This window comes from Toxorhynchites rutilus, chromosome 3, assembly GCF_029784135.1.
Source record: "Toxorhynchites rutilus septentrionalis strain SRP chromosome 3, ASM2978413v1, whole genome shotgun sequence".
NCBI classification, from domain to species: domain Eukaryota; kingdom Metazoa; phylum Arthropoda; class Insecta; order Diptera; family Culicidae; genus Toxorhynchites; species Toxorhynchites rutilus.
Window position 1 is genome coordinate 125837572 of NC_073746.1, and position 27539 is coordinate 125865110.

Here is a 27539-nt window from a genome sequence, read left to right on the forward strand (position 1 = left end):
ACCTAACAATTACCGGTCTGAACTCATCCTCTTGGCCGACCCGAGCATACAAATCACCGATGACGGTTTTGATGTTGTGGCAGCGATCGTATTCACGTAGAATTCTACTTTATCGTCATCTAAATGGGGGCTGTGGACGTTGATAATTCTGTTGTTGAAGAAGTGGCCTCGCATCCTCAGTCTGCCCATTCTTTCGTTGATTGGCCACCAGCCAATCAACCGTTTCGGCATCTTCCGCATCACCATGAAACCTGTACCCAACTCATGTGTGTTGCTACTGCTCTGGTAGATGGTATAACCACCTTGGAACGATCGCACCGTCGAGAATTTCCAGCACATCTCCTGTTGAAATTGCGGACTCTCTATATTTCCAAAAGAATTCGGAAAAAATGAGAGACTTGCAGTTCCATGTCTCGAGCTTCCAATCTCTGGTCCGTGTTCTTTGCGTGGGTCTAGTCCGATTTTCCGGTCTCGAATTTTTGTGTGAATTTTCCTGTGCGTTTCATTTTTATGGATGACTTTCAGAGTCATGGATTAATTTTCACCTACCATTCAGAGAAGCTCTTTCAGACATTTCATGAACATTCTTCCAAACCTATTTGTTTTTCTCGACAATCATTGAAACTACCGACGGAGACATTTTGACTATTATTGGAAATATGAATACCAATACTACAGATAAAGCAACCTGGTACTTACGTCAAGCTTTGCGAACAAATGTTCGTTGAAGCGAATGATTGTCCACATAAATTGACGTAAGCATTTTCCAAGTGGAATAAGCTTTTATTCAAAAAACCCTCCAGGCTCTCTTTATACTGTTAATATTTATTAAGTGGACAGGACATGGGCAGTTAAGAAACCATGAGATGACCACGAGATGATTTTTTATGTTGCCACTGTTAGATTTGGATGCTTCAATTGCCAAATTGATTAACTCCATAAAACAAGATGTTAAGAAAAATGATAAAATATTATATGTTTTATTATTATTTATTATTCGATGGCTAAAAAGATTTTGTTATTTAGTGGTGTTAATACTTATTATTAAAAAAATTTGTTCTGAATATATACAGTTAGGGGCTAATCAAGTGCTTTAATACTAAAATTTAATAATATTCAGAAAATGTAGTTAATCGATTTGGCAAGTGAAGCATCCATCTATCAATATCAAACGGATAGTATGCAATCAACAGTTTTCGAGTGGATTTTTGAGAAATATTTTTTTGGTTGAGGGTCAATTGATCTGTAGAAAAAGGATTCTCTTCTGTACCGAAGGCACGTCGTTTAAACGTTCAGCAGAGCATTGCTTTACTACCTTTTGATAATTGGATTGAGATTTCCTACCTTGAAGATGATTTTGTCAACAATAACCCTTCTCAACGAATTTTATATGAAACCGAATGTTACAAAAATATCTCATTGAATCTCTATCATTCTATTTATTTTCAGGACCCGCTAGTGATCTCGTGGCCATCGTTCATAACTCCTACATCATACCGTACCAACGCCGTGTGAAACAATATCACAACGGTAAACCCGGCGCACGACATCTCGCACAACTTGTGCATGAAACAGTTTCAAGAAGTTGGATTAGTTAAAACATACACACACACAGAGAAGTAATTCCGTGACATCTCCGCAATCGCACTCGAATGTTGCTTCTGAAATTACGGCTACCGCAGCTCTGTGAAACACATCTAACCCATTAAGAACCAGTGCCAAATTCTACCGCTTAAGATTGTAATTAAAAACAATGAAAATAGGAGAAAAAACTGAATTTTAGGTTAACCGATAAAGCCGGTAAAGTCCTAGTCACACATATATTTTATATACCAACTTAAGAGCAAAAATTAAAAACATTTGTAAAAAATAAATTTATGTATACAGAGTTATTTTGATATTAGTAACCGTGTTGGCACAACAGAGATTTGGTGTACATTTTATCGCATTGGACGGTCGAACGTAAGGAAAGCCTGATAAGGAAACGCTTCCCAAAATCAGTGATAAGCCAAAAAGTTATTTGCATGAGACAGTGATAGAGAGGCAAACAAGAACACACAGAAGGGAGGCGTATTGCTATTTTATAGGGATTATCTGAAAACCATGGCACAGTCTTGTTCGAATTAGTGTGTAAGGTGTGCGTAAATCGAAAGGCTGCAGAATGGGCAACAAAAACTCCTGCTGTTCGTACTCGAGTCCTCCGCCGACGCGGAAAGCCAAGGAAGTGCCGGTGTTTGAAGAGCACCTGCCGGAGGGTGAACTTTCCACAAACAATCTGCAACACATTTCCGAACGGGAAGGGGATGATGGAGAGCACGACCCATCGGTGGATCCATCGGCGGGGACGATGTTCCTCGAGCGTTCGAAACAGAGCTTAGAAAATGGAATGACGAGGAAAAGATCCCAGCACCAGATAGCTCCCCAGGGAGGAGCTGTGCTGAAGAAAAGTAGTTCATGTTCCACAATCTATCTAGACGATTCGACGGTGTCGCAGCCGAATCTCAAGAACACTGTGAAGTGCGTATCGCTGGCGATCTACTATCACATAAAAACCCGCACAAGTGAACGAAGGATAGATATTTTCGACGAGAAGCTTCACCCGCTTACCAGGGACCCCGTTCCAGAAGATTATGATCAGCACAACCCCGAACATAGGCAGATATACAAATTTGTCCGGACGCTGTTCAATGCTGCCCAGCTGACTGCTGAATGTGCCATCATCACTCTCATATACTTGGAACGGTTGCTTACGTACGCAGAGCTGGACATCGCGCCCTGCAACTGGAAGCGAATAGTTCTCGGTGCAATTCTGCTGGCTTCCAAGGTGTGGGACGATCAGGCGGTATGGAACGTCGACTACTGCCAGATTTTGAAAGACATAACCGTTGAGGATATGAACGAGCTCGAACGACAATTTCTCGAACTGCTACAGTTTAATATCAACGTACCCTCGTCCGTGTACGCCAAGTACTATTTCGATCTGAGAACGCTCGCCGAAGCAAACGATCTGTCATTCCCGACGGAACCCCTGTCGAAGGAGCGAGCCCAAAAACTGGAGGCCATGTCCCGGGTAATGCAGGACAAAGCGACTGCCGAGGCGCTGAAGAACGGCATAAAGAAGTGGTCCTCCATCGATAACATCCATCAACAGGGCAACGTGAGGCGGAGTGTTGCCATTCTATCGTGATTCCACAGGGAGGTGGTGGGTGTGATTGTGCGCTCGGTGTAATATTCATTTTAGGCCAAGTTTAGAAAAGTAGTGCTTAGTAGAGATGAACGGATGAAAGCGAACACAACACCACGTGTTGCAAAATCGCTAGTGCGCCAAATAGAGAGTGTTGTCGTTCTAGCATGACAAGCAATGATGAGATCAATTAAACAAAACTTGCAAGCGCACGGAAAATGCGAGACGGCGGCTTGGACCATTGCGTCTGGCCGTATTTTATATGTATTTACTCGAAAGACGGAAATAGTTCGGTTGCAATACGCCAAACAAGAAAAACACACACATGATATCATATGTAGAGAACCCTTCCAACCAAATAGAGAGGGTGTTTGCTGTTGAAAGAATTCTAAAACTATTTTGATGTGATGGAATTTGATTAGGATTTAGAAAATTAGCTTGTTCGAATTCATATTTTGCATTGTGTTCATCTAAAAAACAGTGTTATTCTATAGTACTCCAGAATATGTTTTTTTTTGAGACTTTCAGCCTCCTGGGCTGGTTCGTCTCAGAGATTATGTTTGTATTACTGGCTTTAGTAATAATTTTATGTACATTGGTAAACTATTCATAAAGCGAATACTTCGGAAGAAATTAAACAATTTACCAAAAACTATTAGTCTCAAACGCAGAGGCACGAGTTATTAGTGATCTCCGGGGCACTCGTGATAACATATTTTTTATACTTATATCTTTTGTGGTATTGTTGTTCAATAACGAAACTGAAGCTTTTTTAAAATACTTTTTTCTCTGTTTACATCACACGTAGACAGAAAAGGTACAGTTTTCGACACCTGTTACTCAAAAGAATAACCCATCATTTGAATATTTTTCGCTTTTCAAACAGTTTTTTTTTGGGCCGATCAGATTTTATTTCCTTGATAGCTGACCCGGCAAACGTATATAATAACATTTGACTAATCAATATTCATAAATATTAATTCAAAAAGAGTAATAAGAGTTAAAGGTTATTATATATTATGAGAGGACGAAACAAACAAGAGAGTACAACACCTGTGGCGGGATTCCGTTGTAAATGTTTATACAATATCCGTGTTGTCCCTTCAGAGCGGCTGGAAGATTTTTCGTCAAAGAAATTTCTTCTGATCTGTACTGTGGTTACACACATTGTAGAGCTTGCATCACAACATAACGACGTGTTTCTTACCATAGGAATTTCTACAAAGTACAGTAGAACCTTGATTATCCTTCGTTATCCACGGAAACGAGTTCCACAATGCTTCTATAGGCCTTCCCGGAATTTGTCAGTGTGTGGTGGGCTCTTACTTTTTCGGTTTACGTTAATACGAGTAAATATTATTGTATTGATAAAACATATTAGGTTGGGGAAAAAGCTATCCATTATTTTCTCGGTAGCTGGCTTTAGTGATCAATATATCGCATAATATTGATCATACGTTTTGAAGTTTAGGTTCGTTCGTTGTAAAGGTGACATTTCACCCTAAAAAAACTTTTGCTGTTTTTTGTTTGCTCCATTCAGTTGTGAGTTACAGGGTGTTAACAATAGAGGTCAACAAAGAGAAAATTCGGTACATTTAACACTTTTGCTTTTATAAATTTGAAAATGCAAGCCAGACAGCTGAAATTGTGAACGGCTCTGCGGAATGCACGTATCTGCATGCGCGTGCTTTTTAGTGCTGACCGACGAATTGTCGAACATTCACGCAGGTGCCAAGGATGACCGACTTTTGAATGCCGTCCAATTTCTTCTCCATGTTCAACACCGCTTCCAGAAGAGTTTTCGGGACAGTTCCGGTTCCAGGGAGAACGACTGGAACAATACTTGGAACCTCTCCTAGCCCCCACAGTTCTTTAAGTTCCACGGCCAATAGGCGGTACTTACAAACATTGCGATCGTGGGTCTCCTCCAGAGTTTGGTTCAGCGAAATAGCGACATCGATGATGGTGACTCTGCGGTCGCTCTTGTCGTAAACCATTATATCTGGGCGGATGTGTTCCAGTGCCGATTGAGGATGGTGCATTCCGACCTCTTTGAATGCTTTCCTCATCCTTCTCTCAAGGTATTCTAAGTCAGTGTTGCTCCTCTTGACCACTCCAAAACTGAAGGTCAGCAGGGGAACCGCGAATGTGTTGGTCTTGATGTCGGAGTGGCGAATCCCGGTGAGCTGTCGGAATCCAAGATATTTATAGGATTCGCCACGAACCATGTCTCCTATCAACTCGCCGTCATAGGCCTCGTAGTCTCCGGATTCGGTAAGTTGTCCATTCAACAGATGGACACAGTGGTTGCCGAACTCCATGCAGATGTCCCTGCTTATTTTTTCGACAACCCGGATAGCTACACCTAGACCCTGACGTGAATCAGCGTAGACCTTGAGACCGTCCATGTAGAAGTTATGGGTCACTTCTTTGTAGGCGCCGTCCCTATACCTTATCTTATAGCCATAACCGTTTCTATTGAGCGTTCTACTGAGGGGGTTCAGTGCCAGACAAAACCAAAGCGGGTTGAAAGAGTCGCCTTGGAATATCTGTTCTAGACTGCAACACATTCTCCCCATCGCTGAGCTGCAGAGACATACTCCACTGCCTCATCGCATGCTGCAGGATCCTAACGACGGTGGGATCAATTTTGTAGATCTCCAATACCCGGACGAGAAACGAGTGAGGAATGGAGTCATTAGCCTTTCTATAGTCTATATAGGCCATATTTAGGTTCCTCTGATTATATACGGCTTGGTCGAATATGGCTGCGTTGATGGTGGCTTGGTCTTTGCAGCCATACGTATTTTTCTCACATTCTTTCTGCTCTTTTGCGATGATGTGATGTTGTTCGTTGTGAGCAAAAACTTTGGCGGTTATGATACTGCCCAATATTTTGGGCCCTATTAAGGAATAAGTTTCATATATCTTTTGGTTTAATTGATATTTTTCGTCGAGCAGATGGTTTCATCACTCAGACGTTTTGTTATTATGGATTTATTGGAGCAATGTTTGTCCATCTAATCAACGATTTTTCAACAAAAATTTTAAATCTATATATATGCATTTCCAATAAAGTAGTTGTTTTGAATTACTCATTTCCGTTCAATATGTGAAGACCCTTTTCGTGCCGTGTTAATATATTCAAAACAGTCATCTAGCATCCCCGGATATGAGTTCAATGTTTAGAATGTTTAAATTTGGTTGTGTTGTTTGGAAGAGGCCCGTTTGAAAATCTGTAAAATCTTGCAATTACTGAATTGAATTTGATGGTTGCATTTGAAAACATACATTGCTTATGCAATACTAGTTTAGCCGTGAAACATTTTTTTAAGATAAAGGCGGAGCAGAAGAACACCGATGCTTTCAATCAACAAGGTGAACAAACACATCAGACAAACTAGACGATTCGACTGATTCATTGACGAGCGCGGGCAAACGGTCGTCGAACCAGACGAGCTACTCGTCTGTTTTTAGTCGAGCTCGGCTTCTGGAATATGAAAACAAACGAGACGAGCGCTCGTCTCCTCGTTTCGTTTTCTGGAATAGGGCCCTTTATAGAAACTCGATAGGCACGTTATCGGTCTGTACTCCTATGGGTTCAACGTGTTGCTGTCTTTCGGAATGAGGAAAGTGACGCCATGGGTGGCGAATTCAGAAAGGTTATGTGGGACACGTAGCTCCTTGTTGAAGTACTCAGCTATCTTTGGATGTGCGACGGTCGGCTCCTTGTGCCAGAAGTTCTGAACACCATCGCTGCCAGGTGTTGCCCAGACCCTCAGGTACCGCGAGGCTTCGGGGGTTTTTCGCCAATAAGGACCAAGACCTCTATGATAGAGACATTATGAAGCTACCTTTAGAATGACAACAAATTTTTCAACAAAACGGTACATATTTGATCCAAATCGACAACCCGAAGCGTATTATAAATTGTTTTTAATTTCACCCAAAAATAATGGATAACTATTTCCCCAGCCTAATATCATGAGACATAAATGAACAATGTTTGTGAAAAGGGGGTAGATCGTTATATTATAACAGTTAGTAAGGTATGTACACAAAAATTGAAACAACAGTGTAGTCAATTTATTCTTAAATCAAAGCTTCTGAAGCAAATTAGTGAAATGTGTCCATAAAACAAGATGGCAAGAAAAAAACCACTTTAAAAATTCATAACGAAAAAACAATGTGATGACGTTAACTTAAGATCTTCAGTATGGAATATGACCATCGTGAGCCTCAATCACCTACTAAAGACGTTTGGACATCAAATTTTTCAGATCGTGTGCGTTAATCTCCTTCGAGACTCTCGAAAATGCTGTGAAGTACGTGTCCTTGTTTGTTGCGCCAGTTTTGTCCACCTTATTGTCCAGAATAGCCCACAGATTTTCAAAAAGGCTCAAATCTGGACATTGAGTTATTTCAGAACACCGCTTAGACTTGAAAAAAGCCTTAGTTTTTTTGGCAGTATGTTTAGGGTCATTTTCCTGTTAAAAAATGAAGTCTTCGCCTACACCGGTTTTTTTTTTGCTACGGATTCACGAAGATTTCTATTGTCAATGTAGGCGTCAACTGTCATTATGCCGTTGATTTGTTTCCAAGTTTCCTACGCCAGCCCAGGCAAATCAGCCCCAAACCATGATGTTTCCTCCAACGTGCTTTACCGTAGGCTGTAGATGACGATCTACAGCGCTTCACCTGATTTTCTCCAAACTTTCATTCGCCGTTTCGGATTAAATATCTTAAACTTTCGATTCTTCAGTCTACAAAACACGTTTCCAAAAAGATACCGACTTGTTGAGATTTTTATTGCGAACTCTAGCCGTATTTTTTTTTATTTGTGGGACTGATGTATGGTAGTTTACGAGCGAACTTGCTTTGCAATCTATGTTCCCTGATCCTGCGGCAAATTGTACGAACGGATACTGAGAGCTGAAGGCTTCCCTTGATAAATCGAATGGTTACCATACACGAAGATTTGAATGTCTCTTGGTAGGTCTGTGAAAATACCATTCATCTTCACAAGAAAGAGCGTAACGGCTAGCATGCCACGGAGCCCTGTTTCTTCTGTAAAAATCTTCGATTGTTGGTTTCCAGTGATTACTTGAAAAGAATGGAGGCTCAGGAAGCCCTTCACGAAGCGTTACATGTTACCAGAGATCCCTCAGGCGTTCAGCTGTTGTAAGACAGTTGGAATCCAGGCTTTATTGCACGCTTTGGCAAAGTCTAGTGCAGCTAGTTTGGGGTGAAAATTTTCCGTCCTTCTGACCGATCAGTCATCGGTTGATTATCCTCTCCATGTTCTTAAAGGCACAACTGGTAAGGGATATGGCACGATAGCCATCCGGAGAGCGTCCGGTTTTGAATGGTTTCTTGATCTATTCTTGAAACCATTCCGGAGGGTTTTAGATTTCCAACAATTTCTTGCCTGCTAGGGTCATCTAAAAGCGGGTAACCAACCTTATTCGGTCCAGCTGATTCACCCTTGGCGACCGATGACCAGTGCCAGGGCGAGTTCGCGAGGTTGGATTGGTTGATTGAGATGCGGTTAAGGTCATCATCAAAGATTTTGGAAAATTGGTTATCGAAGTTGTCGTGGAGGTGCTTCTTCTAAGGCGTCGTGTACAAATTACGTAACGCTAAAAATCCGGATTTTGGACCCCCCTCTCCCCCCTACGTAACGCAATTTCCTATCTCTAATACACAGAATGTAACGCAACCTCGACCTCCTCCCCCCCCCTTATCTCGTTACGCCATGGACAGAGTAATGCTTTGGCATTTTCTTTTCCCTGAGAAGGCATCCTACCAAAGCTCGGCCGGGATGTTGTCGCTAGACTCACCGTCGATGAACGTCTCCCAGCTGCTCGCTCTAGGATTCAGCTGTTGTCTCTTTGTGCACAGTGAGTATTCGCTTAGTCTCCCGTAGAGCCTTCCTCCTCGATTTCACTGCAACTTCCACTTCAGGGAACCACCATGATACTTCTCTCCTGCAGGGGACAGAGCTGCTCCTCGGTATTGATGTGGATGCCGCTGCGAATAACCCTTTTGAGAATTGTCCCATAGTTATTGGTCCGGGGTTTCTGCCATGGTACAGCATTTCACCAACGTTAGTTTGAGAAACTGCCCAGTCTGCTTGATCGTACCGCCACCGTGGGCGCCTAGTGAGCGCCGAAGGTTTATCGTCAACCCGGATGATGATGGGGTGGTGGTCGCTCCCCATCGGATCGGTATGCGATCGCCACAGTAGAAGGGGGAGTAGATTAGAACATGTGAAGCTCAAATCTATCGTCGTTTCTGTATTAGCGCGTATGAAAGTAGGAAATCCGTCGTTCAACGCTCTGCAGTGTCAATCCCACGCTGGTTGTAATTGTTGCTATCCCATGTTTGGGAGGTTGAGCCGGTTGTTTTCCGCAGGATGCAGCTGGTTCCGTATGATTGTCACGAGAAACGGGTAGTCAATTTTCACAGCAATCGCTGGAAGCTCTGTATCGAGATTCACCTCAGAGTAGTGAAAAGTCCGATTCCCATTGCAACAGAACGGTAAATGTTTGATTGCTCGTTCAGTACCCAGCAGTATCGACCACCCAAAGACTGTCCATTTTCGGGATGTCAGCTCTGTGAACTTGCTGTACGGCTAATATAGTTGGGGCGAACTCTTGTTTCGGTAGTTCGACTTTACAGAGGTTTTAAAAGTATTTGTTTGAGTTCCACTGGACGGCTAGCATTGTGCCCGTGGAATAGATTCTTTTGGAAATGGGTGCTGTGCTGGGTGATGATTCAGATGCGGGTCTTAGAGGATAGTGAGTGGTTATTGAAGTCGTCGATGAATGATGGGCCTGGTGATCGTGTGTTTGAGCTTTTTTAAGCGAGGAGCGGAGCTTGACAGAGCTCTACCGATAGAAGGTGTCCGAGAGGGACCCGCTGACGGCAGAGGCGAGAGAGCCGCGAAATAAAAAACGTCAGTACTATTGAGAGTCCAGAATTTTGTGTTGAGTGATTGCCGGCTTTCCGTGATTTATGTTTGTTTTTTTGTACTGTCATTTCAGGTGGCTTGTTAATTCGCCCCGCGATTCTTGCTTGCTCGCTGGGGTTTTACTGTACTTGAATACAGTTGTTGTCACCCGTGCTTTCTAGTGTAAATAGTCTGCCCCCTTCAACGCACACGGTCGCAAAGAACGGAGTAAGGGCTTCCAAAGACTGTCATTCAATGCATTGCTGCAAACGAGAAGAGTGGTTCTATTTTTTAACCCGCCAATTTTTCATTTTGCCATTTACGTGCGAGATGGCATTTTCTTCCTGTTAAGACCACTCTCATTCGCGATGCGAACTTGGAGAGAACCGTACCTTCCTTTTGGATAACCGCAGCCAATTCTACCGTTTTTTGCCGTTACTCTAGCTCGAAGACCGTTCTTGTTCAATAAAGACGTAATGCCTCATTTTTTCCACCAAAGAATCCCGAGCATATGAAGAATTATTGGCACAGATATTACTGCATCGCGAATGTTTTTTCTCAATCCTTTTTATCATTTTCACTGTTGAATGTCTCAGGTTGGACCTTTTTCTCACTGCAGCCGGATTCTGATCATGGAAAGGGCGATCCAAGGCTTCGATTTTCGTCTGCATTGTCATATACCGTCTTGATTTTTTTTCGCAGGAACCGTTGCAGTAAGGCGTCGTGCACAATTTATGTAACGCGAGAAGGGGGTCGAGGTTGCGTTACTTATAGCGAATTCGTTTTTGTTCAGTTTCAACCCCAGTGCCGCACTAACTGCTGTCAAAACGTTTTTTTATTCACTCAGTTGCGCACTAGTTCGCCCCGAAAGCTGCTAGTTTCGCACTGAGATGCTTCACGGGTTGGCACTCGGGTTCACCAATACAACTATACTGAACTGTCAAGTTCCGAGTATTGTTTTGGAAAATCTAGAAATGAAGACTATGAAAATGGAAAAGCAACTGCTCTTGCTTTTGTATTATTGGAATCGTAATCCAATTCGGATTCTGATTTTGAAGAGTATATTCGTGTAGACGGCATTAAGCTCCGTGTGCTTTCATTGGGAGGCGAAAATTATTATGGATATTCAGGAGGAATAAACATGCTCTCAAAATCAAAATTATGAATGAAAATTTACTTTAACGTATCGAATATTTATTTTATGTGATGAAATAAGAGGGTTTTTTCCGATATCGCAGAAACATTGAACGAGAACTGTGTCTAACGATGATTTTATATTATAATAGTAATTATTTGTGGAACAAACAGGAAATGCATCGACAAATGGTTAAGTGAGTGTCAGGACTACATGTGTTAGGTAATCAAACAATATGAAGTAAAAAATGTCATTCAAACTTTTATATTTTTACACTGCACTTGGCCCTTCTTATCTGATAGAGAATAATTTACCTCCCAAGCACTAATATCGCCACCAGACTTCGACACTGTACATTTGTCGTCGCAAATATAAACAAATCAGACTATATAACGCACACCAACAAACCACCGCATTCGTGAAACTGAAAACTTTTTTTTATTACAGAGTCAGTGTGGCACTGACTCAGTTTTAAAAACGAATTCGCTATTACTGTGTATTAGAGATAGGAAATTGCGTCACGTAGGGGGGGAGGGGGTCCAAAATCGGGATTTTCAGCGTTACGTAATTTGTGCAAGATGCCTAACTTTCACGGTGTATCATATTGAAGAATTACCTGAAATAAATGCACGAAGTACTATTTTTATAGGATTTGAAAATTTTTACCAGAAATGCATACTATTTTTTTCCAAATTCTGTGTGAAAGTACAAACAGATAGACAACACAAAGTCAACAATGCAGTTTGGTTTTGTTTTGTCACGCAATTGGTGATGTTGCGTATCAGAGCTGCCAGATGATATTTTTAACAGGCACATTGACAAATTCCATGTACCGAATTACGTTTTATTTGACAGCTTTTTTTTTTTGAATGAAGCAGTGTATTTCACTACAGTGTATATGCTGGCAATTCTCCTTTTATCGCTTTCCGAACAAAATGATTGCCTACCCACTACCCGGACGCCACGGATGGCATTTTTTCTGATGACTTGCAGAAGGCCTAAAAAGGTGAATGTGCCTAGTATAACAATACGCAGCAAAGTATGAAGCTCTGATGCCTGTTCCTGGTGGGAAGGTAGTCAACCTCTGTTCTATAATAAGAAACGAACGAAATACGCATTGTTGCGATAACATGTTGGATGACTTGCGGCTCTTTAGTTTCATATCCGAAGCTCCAACTTTCACCTGTGCACATTCCGGTTGGGGGAACGAGCGCTGTTATTTTAGTCCTAAACAAATTTCATCCATCAAATTCAATTTTGATCAAACAAATGCAAAAAGTTTAGAGTGGGAAATAGTAGTCCCAACTGGTATTATTAGAAGTATTAGCTGATGAATCAAAATGAAAGATATGAAACATTTCCGGTAAACCGATGACTAGTAACTAAACAGTACGAACACGAACCATTTTTCCGGGAAATGAAAACCGAAACCGGACTAACATAGTATCTGGTGAGAACGACATAGAAACGGAACCCTCTGGTGTGCGTAGGCGTTTGCAAACTCGTACACGTGAAACAAATCATATAGACTAGATATACACTAACTAAAAACAAGAAAAGTAATAAACACATATAGTAAACTCTAAAAAAACGAAAAATAAAAAGTAAACCGAAAGTAATTATAATGCCGTCACTAACTAATTTTTAGCGCCGTATTGCAAAACTCAAAAACAAAAAATCTGAAGGTAGTGGACTCATTGGATAGATGCGTACCGTAAATTGTAGATTTATCTAGATATTATTGATGCGAAAATTGAGTAATACAAGTAACGAGTAAAATAATTGTGTGAAGTTCGATTGTCGGAGAAATCTTGCGAAATAAAACGTAGCGCATCAGAGTATCAAGTCATGTGTATTGTTTTTTCTCAGTTGGTAAGCGCTACTGATAAACACAAGTCTGCTGCATTGTTTTTTGTTCGTTTTCTTATTCTTATTACCGAAAACGTTTCCTAAGGAAAAAAGAAAGAAAGGATCCTAAAATACTAGATGCATAAACTCTAATCAATAGCGATAGGATGATAGTGAAGTAAGCAAATAACAGTCATGTATTTTCCATCGTTTATGTCCTTAGTCAAAGCAAATTACTTCAATTTAGATGCGTGATGGAAAAGAAAAATAAATGGGTAGAATATGTTTGGGGAGAAAATCATCAGAGCAGAATGTGTAGTTTCTAACGATGGATTCAAGGATGACTCAAAAAGTGACATCGGTAACAGGATGTGGAAAACTAGAGAGATAGTATCGTACCAATTTTTATGTAACTAAAGCTATTGCAAGAAGAGAAGGTATCAAAGAATAAAATGAAAACATCCAACATTATTTTAATTTTCACAACCGTTCCTACTTGTATCCGAAAATCATAAGGTGCACATAAATTGGGGGGGGGAGTCTCTCCAGGTCGTCTGATTGAAAAAACACTTATCATGCTTTTAGCCAGTTATTGTGACTACTTTCTTAATTTTCCTGTATGTTTTCCTGACAATGTGTACAAAATATTGCTCGATCGTTTGAAATTGGTTAACATCTTCAAATTGCGATCCGAAAGGGTTCATTCTCAAACAAGAAGCTATTCCTTCTCATTTGAATGTGATGAATGTAATGAGTCGAACGAAAACATATATGTATGTAATTCATTCTCACGACCTTGCCTTTCCACAGAGAAGCGCGATTTTGGTTTATTCACTATCATATGGTCGGTGTTAAGTCAGAGGAGCGGACAATGTTTTATTAACCATGGCGAATGTAAACAAGTCACGCCTTGTTTGAAACGAGGAAATATAAGGTTTTCTCAGCGATTTTTAGGACTTTTCTGCATCAGGAGACTCTTTGTTCTACCCATGATCGGATTATAGTAAGTGTTATGCACTGGGGTGCATTTTGAGTGTATTTATGATTATTCATTGCTGTCAGTTAACTGATCAAATTTTACTCTATACAGGGAAACTTCGATAAAACGTACCCTCGTTATAACGTCACTCGATACAACGTACACATTTTCAATGTGTAAAAAATATTATCGGAAAAGGTACTGAGAGTTTCATGTCAATCTCACTAGTTCAACAAAGGTCACTTGACCTGGGTATAGGTTTCGGAATTTTAATTAGAGCATTGGAAACCCCATAAAACAGGCTACCTGTGTATCTACCATCCTGAATAAGCTGGTTATAGTTTCATGTCTGAAACCATAGCCCATAACAAGGACTTTCATATGAAATTTGCAATTTTGCATTACATGCTATGGCTTGAACACCTGTGCCGAAGAATAAAGGTGCAAGCTGTCATTTTATCTATTTAACCTTAAAGTTTTATTCAGTTAAAATCCGGAATCTCAGTTCATTTTATACCAGTGGTCGTAGTAGGCTTATCTAAAATGTTTTGACAGCAAATTACTTGGAAAATCTGTCTTCCGACGGTGAATATTTCACATTAATCCGTTCTGTTTTGAATAAGTTGCGCAGGCTGGATGCCGATAAAAGGAATTTGATTTTGGACACCCATATCAAAAATCCGGTGTGGTCGGGTACTCAAATCACAAGATCGCTGGAGGTTGCTGAATCGACAGTGTATGATATACTGCAACGTTTTCGTGAACGTGTGAGCGTTGTTCTGATGGATCGGAGACACGCCTCATTGTGGAACATACGATCGGAAGCTGAGCTATTGACGCAAACCGTCGGACTACGACATCGCCACAAACACAACTCTAACCAAAGTCCATATCTGAAAAATCCATGTGTGAGAAGGTTATCGTAAATTTGTGTTTACAAGCAAACAAACAGGACGCTGGAGCGAAATCTGATGGCCAAAAGAGGTGCTCGAAAGTTGTATAACATAGTTTTGACGAAGTACGAAAGATCCACGCTGATAAACGACAAAATGTATGTGAAAATGGATTTTGGACAGCTCCCAGACCTGAACTTCTAGAAGGGCACTGCTGAGGTTTACCAATAGAGAGTCCAAACTTTGATGGAGAGTATTCGAAGAATAGTACGAAAATTCATCAAAACTTTAAAGGAATTATCTTTACAATATGTTTTTCTCGATATTTTTTTTTTGATATCAAAACATTTTGTGTACCTTTAACCAATCCCGAGAAACTGGTTTTATTATTTCGGATTCTAAATGAATCAAGTTTTAATTATTAATTGAGGGAAAAATCGGTGATCCCGTGGCCGAGTAGTTTGCGTCCCACATTATCATGCCGGGGTTTTGGTTCGATTCCCGTTCTGGCCGGGGGATTTTTCGTCAACGAAATTTTCTCCCGATTTGCACTGTGGCCACGCGTATCCTAGAGTTTTCCACTACAGAATACATTCAAGGCGTGTTATCCGGCATAGAAATCTCAACTAAGTACTTCTAATAAAAATGACGCAAGTAATACGAACATTGAGAAGCTAAAAGTTCCAGTGGGAACGTTAGTGCCATCCAAGAAGAAGGGAAACATGAGAAAGATTGACTTCATCTTCTAGTTGAACTTTTTCATCATTATTTACTTACCTATTTACTTCCTAAACAGCAACACTAAAAAAAAGATTTCCAAGCGATGTTCCTTAGTTCTTTATTATGCTCCAATATAACGTACAAATCGATACAACGTACAATTTTGAAAGTAGTGAATTTGAATCATTTTTATTAGTACTTAGTTGAGATTTCCATGCCTTGAATGCATTTTGAGTGGCAAGCTCTAGAATACGCGTGAGCACAGTGCAAGTCGGAGGAAATCTCTTGACGAAAAATGTCCCCGACCAGAACGGGAATCGAACCCGAACCCCCAGCATGTTAGGTGTGACGCTATCCTCCCGGCCATGGGAGCAAGCTGATAGGAACCTTTTTGAAATATGCTTGAACCCGTTAGCGTAGAAGGTACATATTTTGATTAAAGGGTGTGTCACATCAAATTGCATCACGGAAAAAACGCTGTAGAAATTTTATTTTTAGGAATTATATCTTCAGCTTTCGCTTATAATCAGATAAGAGTGTATAGATCACGTTGGCCATGCTTCACTGTCAATTTTTCGTAAATTTGGAAAAATGTCGTCGAACGAAAAAGAGCGTCGTGAATTAATCCTGTACACTCATTTCGAGAATCCGGAGTTGTCACATCGGGACATCGGTAAGATGCTGAAACGATACTTCGAGAACCTAACCATCAACCGGAAGGTGAAGAACGGCAAAAATGGATGCTCCGTCAGTGAAAAAGATCACAAGCGCGTAGTTAAGCAGTTTAGACGTGATCCCAGAAGTTCGGTCCGGGATGTCGCCAATAAGCTGAATTTGTCAAGTTCATTCGTCCAGCGGTCAAGCAGCGGGAGGGCCTGTGTACATACAAGGTTCAGAAGGCTCCTAGCCGCGACGAAAGGCAAAACATGGTGGGGAAGACGCGAGCCCGGAAGCTGTACACCGAAATGCTGACGAAGCCGCATTGCCTGGTAATGGACAAAGAAACCTACGTCAAAGCGGACTTTCGTCAGCTGCCGGGCCTGTTGTTCTTCTCCGCAGAGGACAAATTCAGCGTTCCGGAGGAGATTCGCAAGCAGAAACTATCCAAGTTTGCCAAAAAGTACATGGTGTGGCAAGCGATCTGCTCTTGCGGAAAGCGGAGCGCCCCCCTTCGTGATGACCGGCACGGTAAACGGGCAGGTTTACCTTAAGGAGTGCCTACAGAAGCGCTTACTACCACTATTGAAGCAGCACGAGGGCCCGACCATCTTCTGGCCGGATCACGCTTCGTGCCACTATTCAAAGGACGTGTTGGAGTGGTACGAAGCCAACGGGGTCACCTTCGTGCCAAAGGAAATGAACCCGCCCAACGCGCCGGAGCTTCGCCCAATAGAGAAATATTGGGCGATTATGAAGCAGGCCCTCCGGAAGAACCCAAAAGTTGTCAAATCGGAGGCGGACTTCAAGAGAAAATGGATTTCTGTTCAAAAAAAACTACAACCTGACGTTGTACAGAACCTTATGGACGGGGTAAAGAAGAAGGTGCGAGCATACGGGCTTGGGCTCGAAGTATGAATAAAAAGAAAATGCCAAAAGTTGTTTAATACTTTTTATTTTACTGTCTAAAATTTTCAAAAGGATCGGTCTACTGGGCGAATTTCTACAGCGTTTTTTCCGTGATGCAATTTGATGTGACACACCCTTTATATTTAAAAGAAGGACTGTGACAAACGTACATACAAACGGGTGAAGCTAAATAAAACCGTTTGGAAAAGCTGGTTATCAGTGTGAGTGATCGCATAATGTACTATTTCAAAGTGCGTTGAGGAATACTGCCTAAGATGATTGAAAATGGGAAGTATATGCTTTAACCCTTTACAAGGCCGTGGCAACTATTTTGCCACAAAAAAATTTTGTTTTGCTGCGCTTGCCAATTATTTAGAATGGCTTTCGACTAGACTGTTTCTTTTAGCAACAAGGAAAATTACCAGGGTAGAAGAACAGATAAAATAGAATTATGAAACACAAACTGTGATAGAAGAGACTGTGAACTTGATCTAGTATTCGAGTCCTTGACAGGATCGTAAAGAACTTCACTAGCCGTGATCAATCAATCGTAGTTCGCATGAATTGGTTTCTCAACACTATAATGATCACTCTATCGAATTTGCGACAATCTTTTTATCATCACACCTGTGTGGCTCAGAAGCTTACCTCAGGGATGAGTTGAAGCTGCGAAAAACGAATACACAGATTCAACAGTTTTCAAAACAGTCACACACTGTGGATTCTAAGAAAAAGCATGTTGTCCTCATAAGTTCAAAGAATGGTATACAAACCCCATGAATAGGGCTTTCTTGTTTTGCTTACCTAGCAAAACTTGAACTCCTCCGCATAATCCTGACATGGTTGGAACGTTGTCGAAAGATGGTGAAAGGTTCATAAGAAAAAACAATCGTCATTATCCACTTACGAAGGAGATCTTAATTCAAATCAGCCTCCTTTTCCTCAATCAAAACGAAAAAAACTTTTACATGAGCTCAGTGACGTAGTGTATGGGTGCGAGAGGCGGTTGCCGTGGGTGTGACCCTCGGAGGGGTGCCACCGGCAACCATGATAAGTAAAGAGTTTTTCAATAAGAGCGCTACCAAAGTTTTTTTTTAAATAAAAACGGTTTTGGATATCAATGAAAATCTTTATTCATGAGAAAGTACATTTGATGCCATTATGTATGGAACTCGATTTCTTTTGCATGGCCATCACGGGCACGCTTGCAGAAGTCCAGACGCTGAACCCAATTTTCGACGGTTTTCAAGCATAAAACGGTCGATACTGCTGCAATCTCACGTTCGGTATTCGTTCGAAGTTCATCAATCGTCTCTGACTTGTTGGCATAGACCATAGACTTGAAGTAGCCCTACAGGAAATAGTCTAACGGCGTCAAATCGCACGACCGAGGCGGCCAATTGACTGGGCCATTTCATGAGATAACACGCTCGCCAAACTTGGTTTTCAATAAATCGATTGTTAAATTCGCTGTGTGGCTTGCGGCGCCGTCCTTTTGAAACCACATATTGTCCAGGTCCATATCATCCAATGCGGGCCAAAAATATTCGGTTATCATTGAGCGGTAGCGATTTCCATTCACAGTAACGTCCTGGTCTTGATCTTCATGAAAGAAGTAATTTTTTCGGGATGCAATGGTGACTCATGGAGTACGTGTGGATTACTACCTGACCAATAACTCATATTTTGCTTATTGACGAAGCCATTCAGCCAGAATTGAGCCTCATCGCTGATGAAGATTTTTCGATGAAAATCCGGATCATTTTCAAGTTGTGGCTCAGCACAAGTCACGAACATAGGACGCTTCTGGTGGTCAAGCGTTCTTACGTCAATTTGATCTTGTAAGGATGTAGGCCAAGATCTTTTCGCAACATTCGCCACAACAACGTCACGACGTCCTCAATTGATGCGCTAGCGGCAGCAATATTCTCGACACTACGGGCACTTCCTTGTCTCACTGGATCGGGAACATTTTTCACTGTACCTGTGGATTCATTTTTGACGTAGGACTACGTCTAACCGGAAGATATAGGGGGTGAAATGGAAATCTAGGCACTGAACAAGTAGGAAAAAATGCAAGATTTGGAACGCTTATAACTCGAGCATTTCTCAACAGATCGCAAAGGTTTTTGCATCAATTGATAGGAAATATATCTACGCATCTATAATAACGAATAACATTTAATTTTTCTTGAGATAAATAATTGAATAATTGTAAAATATCAAGCATTGTTAAAATGCACTATGTGCCCATTTTTGATTGGTCCGTTTTGTGCTCCTCAAATCGTACCGACCAAAACGGGCAACCAGAGCAGCAGCGAAATAGAATGAAGCACGATTGGAAAGGAAAAAGAAAAAAATGAACGAAACATTGGTCGCAGTCTCACACATGCGTAATTTTCGAGCCAGCCAGTCAGCTTAAAAATCCCCGCTCCGCTGCCGTAACGATCATTCTCATTCAAACCGTACACCACATCGGTTCGCAGCACAACACATCAACAAACCAACCCAAGCAGCCATGTCTGAACATGGTAAAGGAGGAAAAGTGAAGGGAAAGGCAAAATCCCGCTCGAACCGTGTTGATCTGGAGTTCCCCGCAAGGGTAGCTAGGTCGAGCGCGTTAGTACCAGTGCACCAGTCCACCTAGCTGGCGTCATATAGTTTCGCCGGCCAAGTGATCGAGTTAGCTGGCAAAGCTGTTCGCGACGATAAGAAACCCCGTATTCGGAACAGAACACATTCGGTTCGGTGGACATCAAGACAACAGGCAGTTGCAGCGAGTGGCAAACGCAATCGCAAAACGGCATCAGGTAGCAGAAGAAAAAAGTTTGTTATTTATACAAACTGCTTTGGTGGCAAATCCAGAACAACGCGGCATCGAGGGCGTTCGAAATGGTTTTTTTCAAAACCACGAGTACTAAGTTTTCTAAATTGGAACCATTCCATAAAACAAGGCGCTTTTCAGGGCCATTAAACCTTCCAAAAAAGAGTTTAGGAAATACAGTTCAATGCTTTCTAAAACATTATCCAAAATAATAATAAAACACAAATTGATTTTTTCATAATTTGTTTGCCAGGATCTGATGAGTATGTGAATTTGGCAGTTGTTCTGAGCTTATTGATTTTCACCAATTCTTAAATTGCTTCTAGATTGAAAGTACAGTAATTTACACTTATCTCGACATTTAGCTAATTGGACGGACCTGTAATGCGAGATATTTAGTTGGACATTTTTGTGAACATAGAGTTCGGGGTGCAAATTATGACCCCACACTGAAAGCCGACACTGTACCACTGTCATCGCAAATGTTCAATTACAGATTAAAATTACCTTCAATCCGACACTGAGTGGTGGTAATGCGACGTGCCATTGAATGTAATTTACTGTAAAATATGTCACAAGCTGGATGGGAAGAAATTTTCCAACTGTGAAAGCTGTGGCGAGTGGCAAACGCAATCGCTAAACAGAAAGGTTTAGCCGAACAAGATGGGGATATCGAGTGATATCAAAACAATAAACTCTTTAGATTGAAGATTATTTTGTGATCCTGAAAAGGACCCTTTTTAGCCTGCATGTGAATCCAACGAGCGAACAAATCGTAATGAATGTATTTTTTTGCCATCGCTCCCTTTTAACGCTCATTCGTTCGTCTCGTTGGACTCGCCCCTCTGGCTGAGTCTGCCGATTTGTCTCTATCCTGTGAGTGTGTACCGCTAGAGTATAAAACACGCGGACCCCAAAAAAATATCTTATTTTCTTTCAAACCGTAAACCCGTGTGGTTGTACGGCATCGGTATCGTGGACGTAACAAAGGAGAACAAGTTAAGGGAAAGGCAAAGTCTCACTCGAACCGTGCAGGTCTCCAGTTCCCTGTTGGTCGCATTCACTGATTGCTCCGCAAGGGTAACTAAGCCGAACGGATTGGTGCCGGAGCACCAGTATACCTAACAGCGATTATAGAGTTTCGGCCGTCGGAGTGCTTCGGTTCGGCGCTCATCAAGGCAACAATTAGTTTCAGTAAGTGGCAAAGTGTTTCTCCGGCACGTCGCATTAAATGTAATTTACTGAACAACATGTCACAAACTGGATGGGAAGAAATTTTCCAACTGTGAAAGCTGTGGCGAGTGGCAAACGCAATAGCTAAACAGGAAGGTTTAACCGAACAAGATGGGAATATCGAGTGATAACAAAAACACAACACCAAAGGTTCTTTTCAGAACCATCAACATATTCATAAAGAGTAAACAGTAAACTAATCCATTTTTCAGGTAGATAGGTAGGTATTCACGTAGGAGAAGAAAATAAAACAATATATTTAAAATATATATTTAACAAAAGCTGTCCCCTTTGTATAGTCCTACGTCACTCCGGTTATGTCCTCGACATTACCCACCCGTCTTTTTTTCCATTAGACGCTCAATTGTTGATCTGGCAGGACGATTTTGACGAAATTAATAATATAAATTGGATATGAGAACTCTTATGAGATAGACGTTAACTTGATAGTTCTTGTAGCTCCAACGTCAATCTTCTTGGATGGCATTGACGTTCCCAGTGGAGCTTTTGCCTTCTCAACGTAGGTATTACTTGCGTCATTTTTATTAGTAGTACTAAATTGAGATTTCTATGCCGAATAAAGTGCGATTCACATACAACATCCACGTCACGTTCACGTTCCGTCCCGTCACGTTGCATCAATTATTCTTCTAAGCAGTTCTTATGCAAACATTCGCATACACCGGCAACGGCAACTTCGACTTGCCGCTGCTGGTGTATGTGAATGCTTCAATAGGAATTGCATGGAAGAATAACTGACGCAACGTGACGTGACGGAACGTGAACGTGACGTGAATTTTGTATGTGAATCGCGCTTAACACGCCTTGAATGTATTCTAGAGTGGCAAGCTCTAGAATACGCGAGACCTCAATGCATGTCGAAAGAAATTTCTTTGACGAAAAACCCTCCCGGCTAGAACGGGAATCGAATCCGCACCGTGAATAAGATTTGTATTAAAGTCTCCGAGTAAAAGAGTTTCACTGAATAACTTCTCATTTTTTATTGAACACCCGTTAGTGATTATTATGCTGTTTGCAGCTGGGCGCGTGGATGCTCTCTCTAAAATATATTTTCGATTTTTTCGACTTTCCAGAGTAGGTTCCCCCTTAAGGACCACAAAAGAATCTGTAAGACATACGCCAGGGACCGCACGTTTTGAGGCAAACTTGTACGCTTCATTTGTTGGTTTCCTTTGGTGTGGATGAGACGAAGGCGAGCCATCGATAGGCCTTGTTAGATTCTTGTCATACCAATGATTTAACAATCAAGTCTAGAAAACACGGGTTATTTCATTATCCGTCCGTAACAGACGGAACGCAAAACACGTGAGCGGTCCTTAATATGTTGCGTTACAAACATATTTTACAGAACCACGGTGTCGACTCAAAATCCGAAAAACCTTTCCCTGAAATCCCCTGAATTTCCAGTAATTTTTCAGAAAAATTCCAGATGCAGACTAGTAATTAGATTCTTTACTAGTACTTTAGAAGTAGTTAACATTTAGTTAGCTTAAACAATTAAATTTAGGAACGACTATCGATATCTAAATGAGTCATTTTTATTCTGATTCGGATCAATTTCATGAAACTGTTACGCTTTTAACGTAACGCTTTATCTTGCAATCTGTCGGCTCCCTTCTGTGCATTTCCCAAAACTTTCTTCGTTTTACCTCCAGAGATTTCGCATCTGCTTCTCGTAGCCGTTTCATTAAATTTGATTCATATGGCGATAACGAGAATAAGAATTTCGAACTAGTTGAATTAACTAACTCAACATTTTTACTGATGCTATCCTTCCAAAGTGGATTGTAGCATCACAAACTTGTCGAAAGTTCCGTAAATCTATCCTTCCCAAAAATGCTCCAGTCGTTCATTTTTCGGATCATAGTGAGCAAATTTGTGTTTGTTGCTAGCAATATTGTTTCAGTGATAAGACTTTAATATGATAATTTCAGCTGTTCAGTTTCTATAAGACCATTTCAAAATTCATAAGGATTATCAATGAAAAATTCAAAACGATCGGCTGATTTACATGTCAATAATTGGTAACCTTGCCATTTCGGTTAATAATCTTGAAAATTCGTGTTGGAATACTATTTACCCAATTCTGCTGAACGGATTTCTCGATATTTTTTCATGTTTCCAAAATTGCGACATTGAGCTCTTCAATCGTAGTGTACCGCTTTCCCTCAGTGTAGATTCTACGTACAAGGATCTCCCTAAGATTTTCAACAAGATTCAAGTCTGGAGAGCGAGCTGACCAGTCCAAAAAATTAAGTTTTTGGTCCTTAATCCATTGCTTAGTTTCCTTAGGTATGAATAGTAGCATTGTTTTGCTGGAATGTGATTTTTTTTGTGACGATATCCACGAAAAACGTTAGGAGAGAGGATTCCAGAACATGTATGTAATCCATGAATGATGTGAAAGCTATCTTGAGCTTCCCGGTTGCACAGAATACCGCTCAAACCATGCACGATCCTCCACCGAAATTTCTGGTTGAAAAATACTTCCGTAAATAACGCCAGTACCCGTTGGAACCATCAGGACCATCCAAATGGAACTTTTTTTCGTCAGTGAAAATAACCTATAAATTGAAGAACTTTTCGTTATGGTATATAGAAAAATGTATTCTTTCGGAAACATTCTTTGTCACAACATACAATGTCCAACTGTCGGTTCATGTGAGCTTTGACAAATCTCAGACGTTTTCCGATGTGAGATGGTGTAAGATAAGGAGCTTTAACCCTTTTAGCCCTCTTCAAGTGAGGACTTTTTACCAAAACTTGACGTATTGTCACACGAGAAATATTTAAATTCAAATATTGCTTCATTTGCATAGGCGATTTTGAGGTATTTGAAGCTGTTTTAACTATTTTTCGCTTATCCCGATCATAGAGCTTCGATTAACCGTATTCTTGCCGTATCCTTGAGGATTCGCCACATAATTGAGCACTGCTTGATGGGATCGTCCAATCCGACGAGCATTTTTCTCTGATACCAACATTTTATTGGTGAAATGCATCGATTTGTCTTTCTTTTCTCTCCGTGAGCACTTTTCCCTTCGGCATTTTCCAGATTTATTGATCAAAACAACGGAACAATGTAACTGGTCTTATAGAAACTTGACACTTGGAAATACAAAACCTTCGGTTTACGCTCAGCGCTTGCACACACACATATGAGAATCATACAGTGTATGGTCATACAGTGTATGGTAGTCACCAATACCTACACACAAGAATATAAATTGAATCATTATTTGTTTACAATGACACAAAGTAGCAAGATCATCACCTGGTCTTTAGAAGTTGGACAGTGTGTATACTCGCGTATAGGTCTAAGAGAACGAGCGGAGCGTCAATGAAGTGGCTGAATTAAATGACTATGAAAACTAAATTAAGTTAAAGAAAAAATATTTTCGGGAGTTTTTTCACTCAATTATATCTTTTTCTTTGAATAAATACCAATAACGCCTAAAAATACACAATAGCAATAACACAGAGACGCGCACAGTCCAGAGTACAAAATTATGATTTTTCGCGTGAGTATAGGAGTGTTAAAAGCTGCAAGCAAAGCTGATGCTTGAGAACATCCCAAGAGCATTGACGTCATGTAACGAATTACCAACTCCTTCTCTTCTCCATCCCAAAATCTGATCCATCTGCAGTCTCTTCGTAGTCTTGTCCAAAGACTCGTCGAAACCAACGACAATGTACAGCTTACAAACTTTCATTGAGCCAAACATCATCATAGAGCCCATTTTATCACTCCCTAGTTATACCTTCTCGGCTTTGTGGCTGTCATGCAACATTCTTTTTTAATAAAACTATGTTTTTTTAGAAGTACGGAGTGATTTGTGACACATAACAGTTTCCAGGACCCACAAGATCTCAACTTTGATAGTATGATTTTCAAACATGAATTTATCAATAGTTTTCTAAGAGGAAAAAATGAAGGGAATTGGTTAAAGCTGATCTGCAGATATTGATGCCAAATGCCAGTAAAAATAACAGGAATGTTCACCTAGAGCAGCGGTACTCAACCTTTCTGTCATAGGGCCAAGAAACACGTGTTAGTCATGGTAACTCGGGCCGCAGAGAAAAGAAAAGTTAAATGAAGAAAGGTGATGTATAAGACAGATAATCCGAACCGAATCTATTATATGGTGGCTGCGGAGGCGAAAGCAACGCCATTGAAACAAAATTTCAACTTCAGTTTTTCACCGAAGAACAAAACTCTCAACGTTGAAAAATACCTTACGTCACTTTCAAATCGAAAACAATGAAATCACAAAAGTTGAATGATCGATTGTAAAAATCACAAATCAGTCATTCACGATTTATTAATCATCCAAGAACAAGGCTTTCCAAATAGTATTTCTCAAGAACGGGTTGTTTAGTTTGGTATTGAAAATTGGTATTTTTCAAGACTAGAGGCGAATAAAATTTTTTATTGAATTAGAATGCTTAAACCTTCTACAGTTCAAAACAACATCATTACACCAATAAATCCAAAAACACTCATGAAATCACAGAAGCTCTCTTCAGGCTAACATAAGTATTAAAGAGGTTTTTAAAATGCATAGAAAATTCTGAACCAACTCTTTAGTGGAAAGTTTTAGTGGCCCTGAAAAGGACCAATGGGTTTGTTTAGTACACGCAGCAGAAAATGGTTGATTCTTGTTTTCTCGAGAACAGTACACGCACTCAGAACAATACACGTAACGCATTCAGTATAAATCGCAGCTTTTTTCCTGTACTACATACAGTGCGGTTCCAGGCGATTATATATTTGTCCCACATTATCGTTATATATTAGGCTGTCAAAAAAGTCCTGTTGTATTCTTTTTTGAATTTTCATTTGTTCATAAAATTAGTTACAATCATCTGTTTTATGTCAAATATGCGCCGTTTTGTTCGATGACTTGTTCCCAACGAGATGCCAACTTCATAATACCCCTGTTATAGAAGCTCGCTTCCTTATTGGCAAAAAACTCGGATAGCCAATTTTCACAGGCCTCTTTTGTGGCTAACTTCTGACTACCTAGCTCGTTCGCCATGGACAAAAACAGGTGGTAGTCACTTGGTGCAAGGTCCGGACTATACGGCGGATGCAAAAGAACCTCCCATCCGAGCTCCCGGAGCTTCTGGCGCGTCACCAAAGAAGTGTGTGGCCTGGCGTTGTCCTGATGGAAGACAATGCGGCCTCTGTTTATCAAAGATGGCCTCTTCTTCATGAGTGCTACCTTCAAGCGGTCCAGTTGTTGGCAGTACAGGTCCGAATTGAGCGTTTGGCCATAGGGAAGCAGCTCATAATAGATTATTCCTTGACAATCCCACCAAACACAGCAAAACCTTCCTGGCCGTCAATCCGGGCTTGGCGGTGGTTTGGGCCGGCTCACCGCGCTTCGACCACGACTTTTTTCGCTTCACGTTGTCGTAAGTGACCCACTTTTCATCGCCAGTCACCATCCGCTTCAGAAACGGGTCGATTTTTTTGCGATTCAGCAGCGATTCACATGCGTCGATACGGTCAAAGATGTTTTTTGCGTCAACGTGTGTCACCCATACATCGAGCTTCTTTGTGAATCCAAGCTTCTTCAAATGGTTAATAACGGTTTGATGACTTATCCCCAGCTCTTGGCCGATGCTACGGCTGCTATTATGCCGGTCTTTCTCGGCTAATTCAGCGATTTTGTCGCAATTTTCGACGACAGCCACCAAAATAGCCTGGTGGGCCGCAGTTTGAGTATAGCTGACCTTGAGGCAAACAACATATCCGCGTTGACGGCATTGAGCTTCGTATTACGAAATGGGGGAGTAGGCATGATAATATGTGTTTGCAGAAGAAATGAACACGCTTTTAAAATAAAAATTATGAATGAAAATTATTTTTTTCCAAATCAATTTAGTACTCCATGTAAATGAAAATCACTTTTGCTTGCAAGTTGTGAAAAAATATCATACAAAAACTGTGTCTAAAGATAATGTTATATTATAATGGTAAGTTTGGGTGAGAATATCTGAAAATTCATAGAAAATAATTTAAACTGGGGTCAGAACAACGTATTTCTAGTAGGCAAATAACGCAAAGAAAAAACAGAAAGTGGGTTATATCTATGGTATAACCGCAATGGTGACGTAGGACTATCGTTGATTCAGTGATCCTTTGTTTGAAGTTGAATCTGAATCCAATCTGAATGAA

The 27539-nt window shown here is 40.8% G+C and overlaps 1 protein-coding gene across 9 annotated transcripts in view; it reads left to right on the plus strand.

Annotated features, from left to right (window-relative positions):
* The window catches only part of LOC129774882 (cyclin-Y), a 63189-nt gene extending 49608 nt beyond the window's left edge, over positions 1–13581 (plus strand). For all 9 annotated transcript variants that reach the window (XM_055778920.1, XM_055778922.1, XM_055778919.1 and 6 more), the window contains one exon: positions 1450–13581. In XM_055778920.1, the coding sequence (XP_055634895.1) occupies positions 2162–3187 (1026 nt within the window). In that variant the 5' untranslated portion in view covers positions 1450–2161 and the 3' untranslated portion in view covers positions 3188–13581. The remainder of the gene's footprint in view (positions 1–1449) is intronic.
* Positions 13582–27539: the final 13958 nt, after the last annotated feature.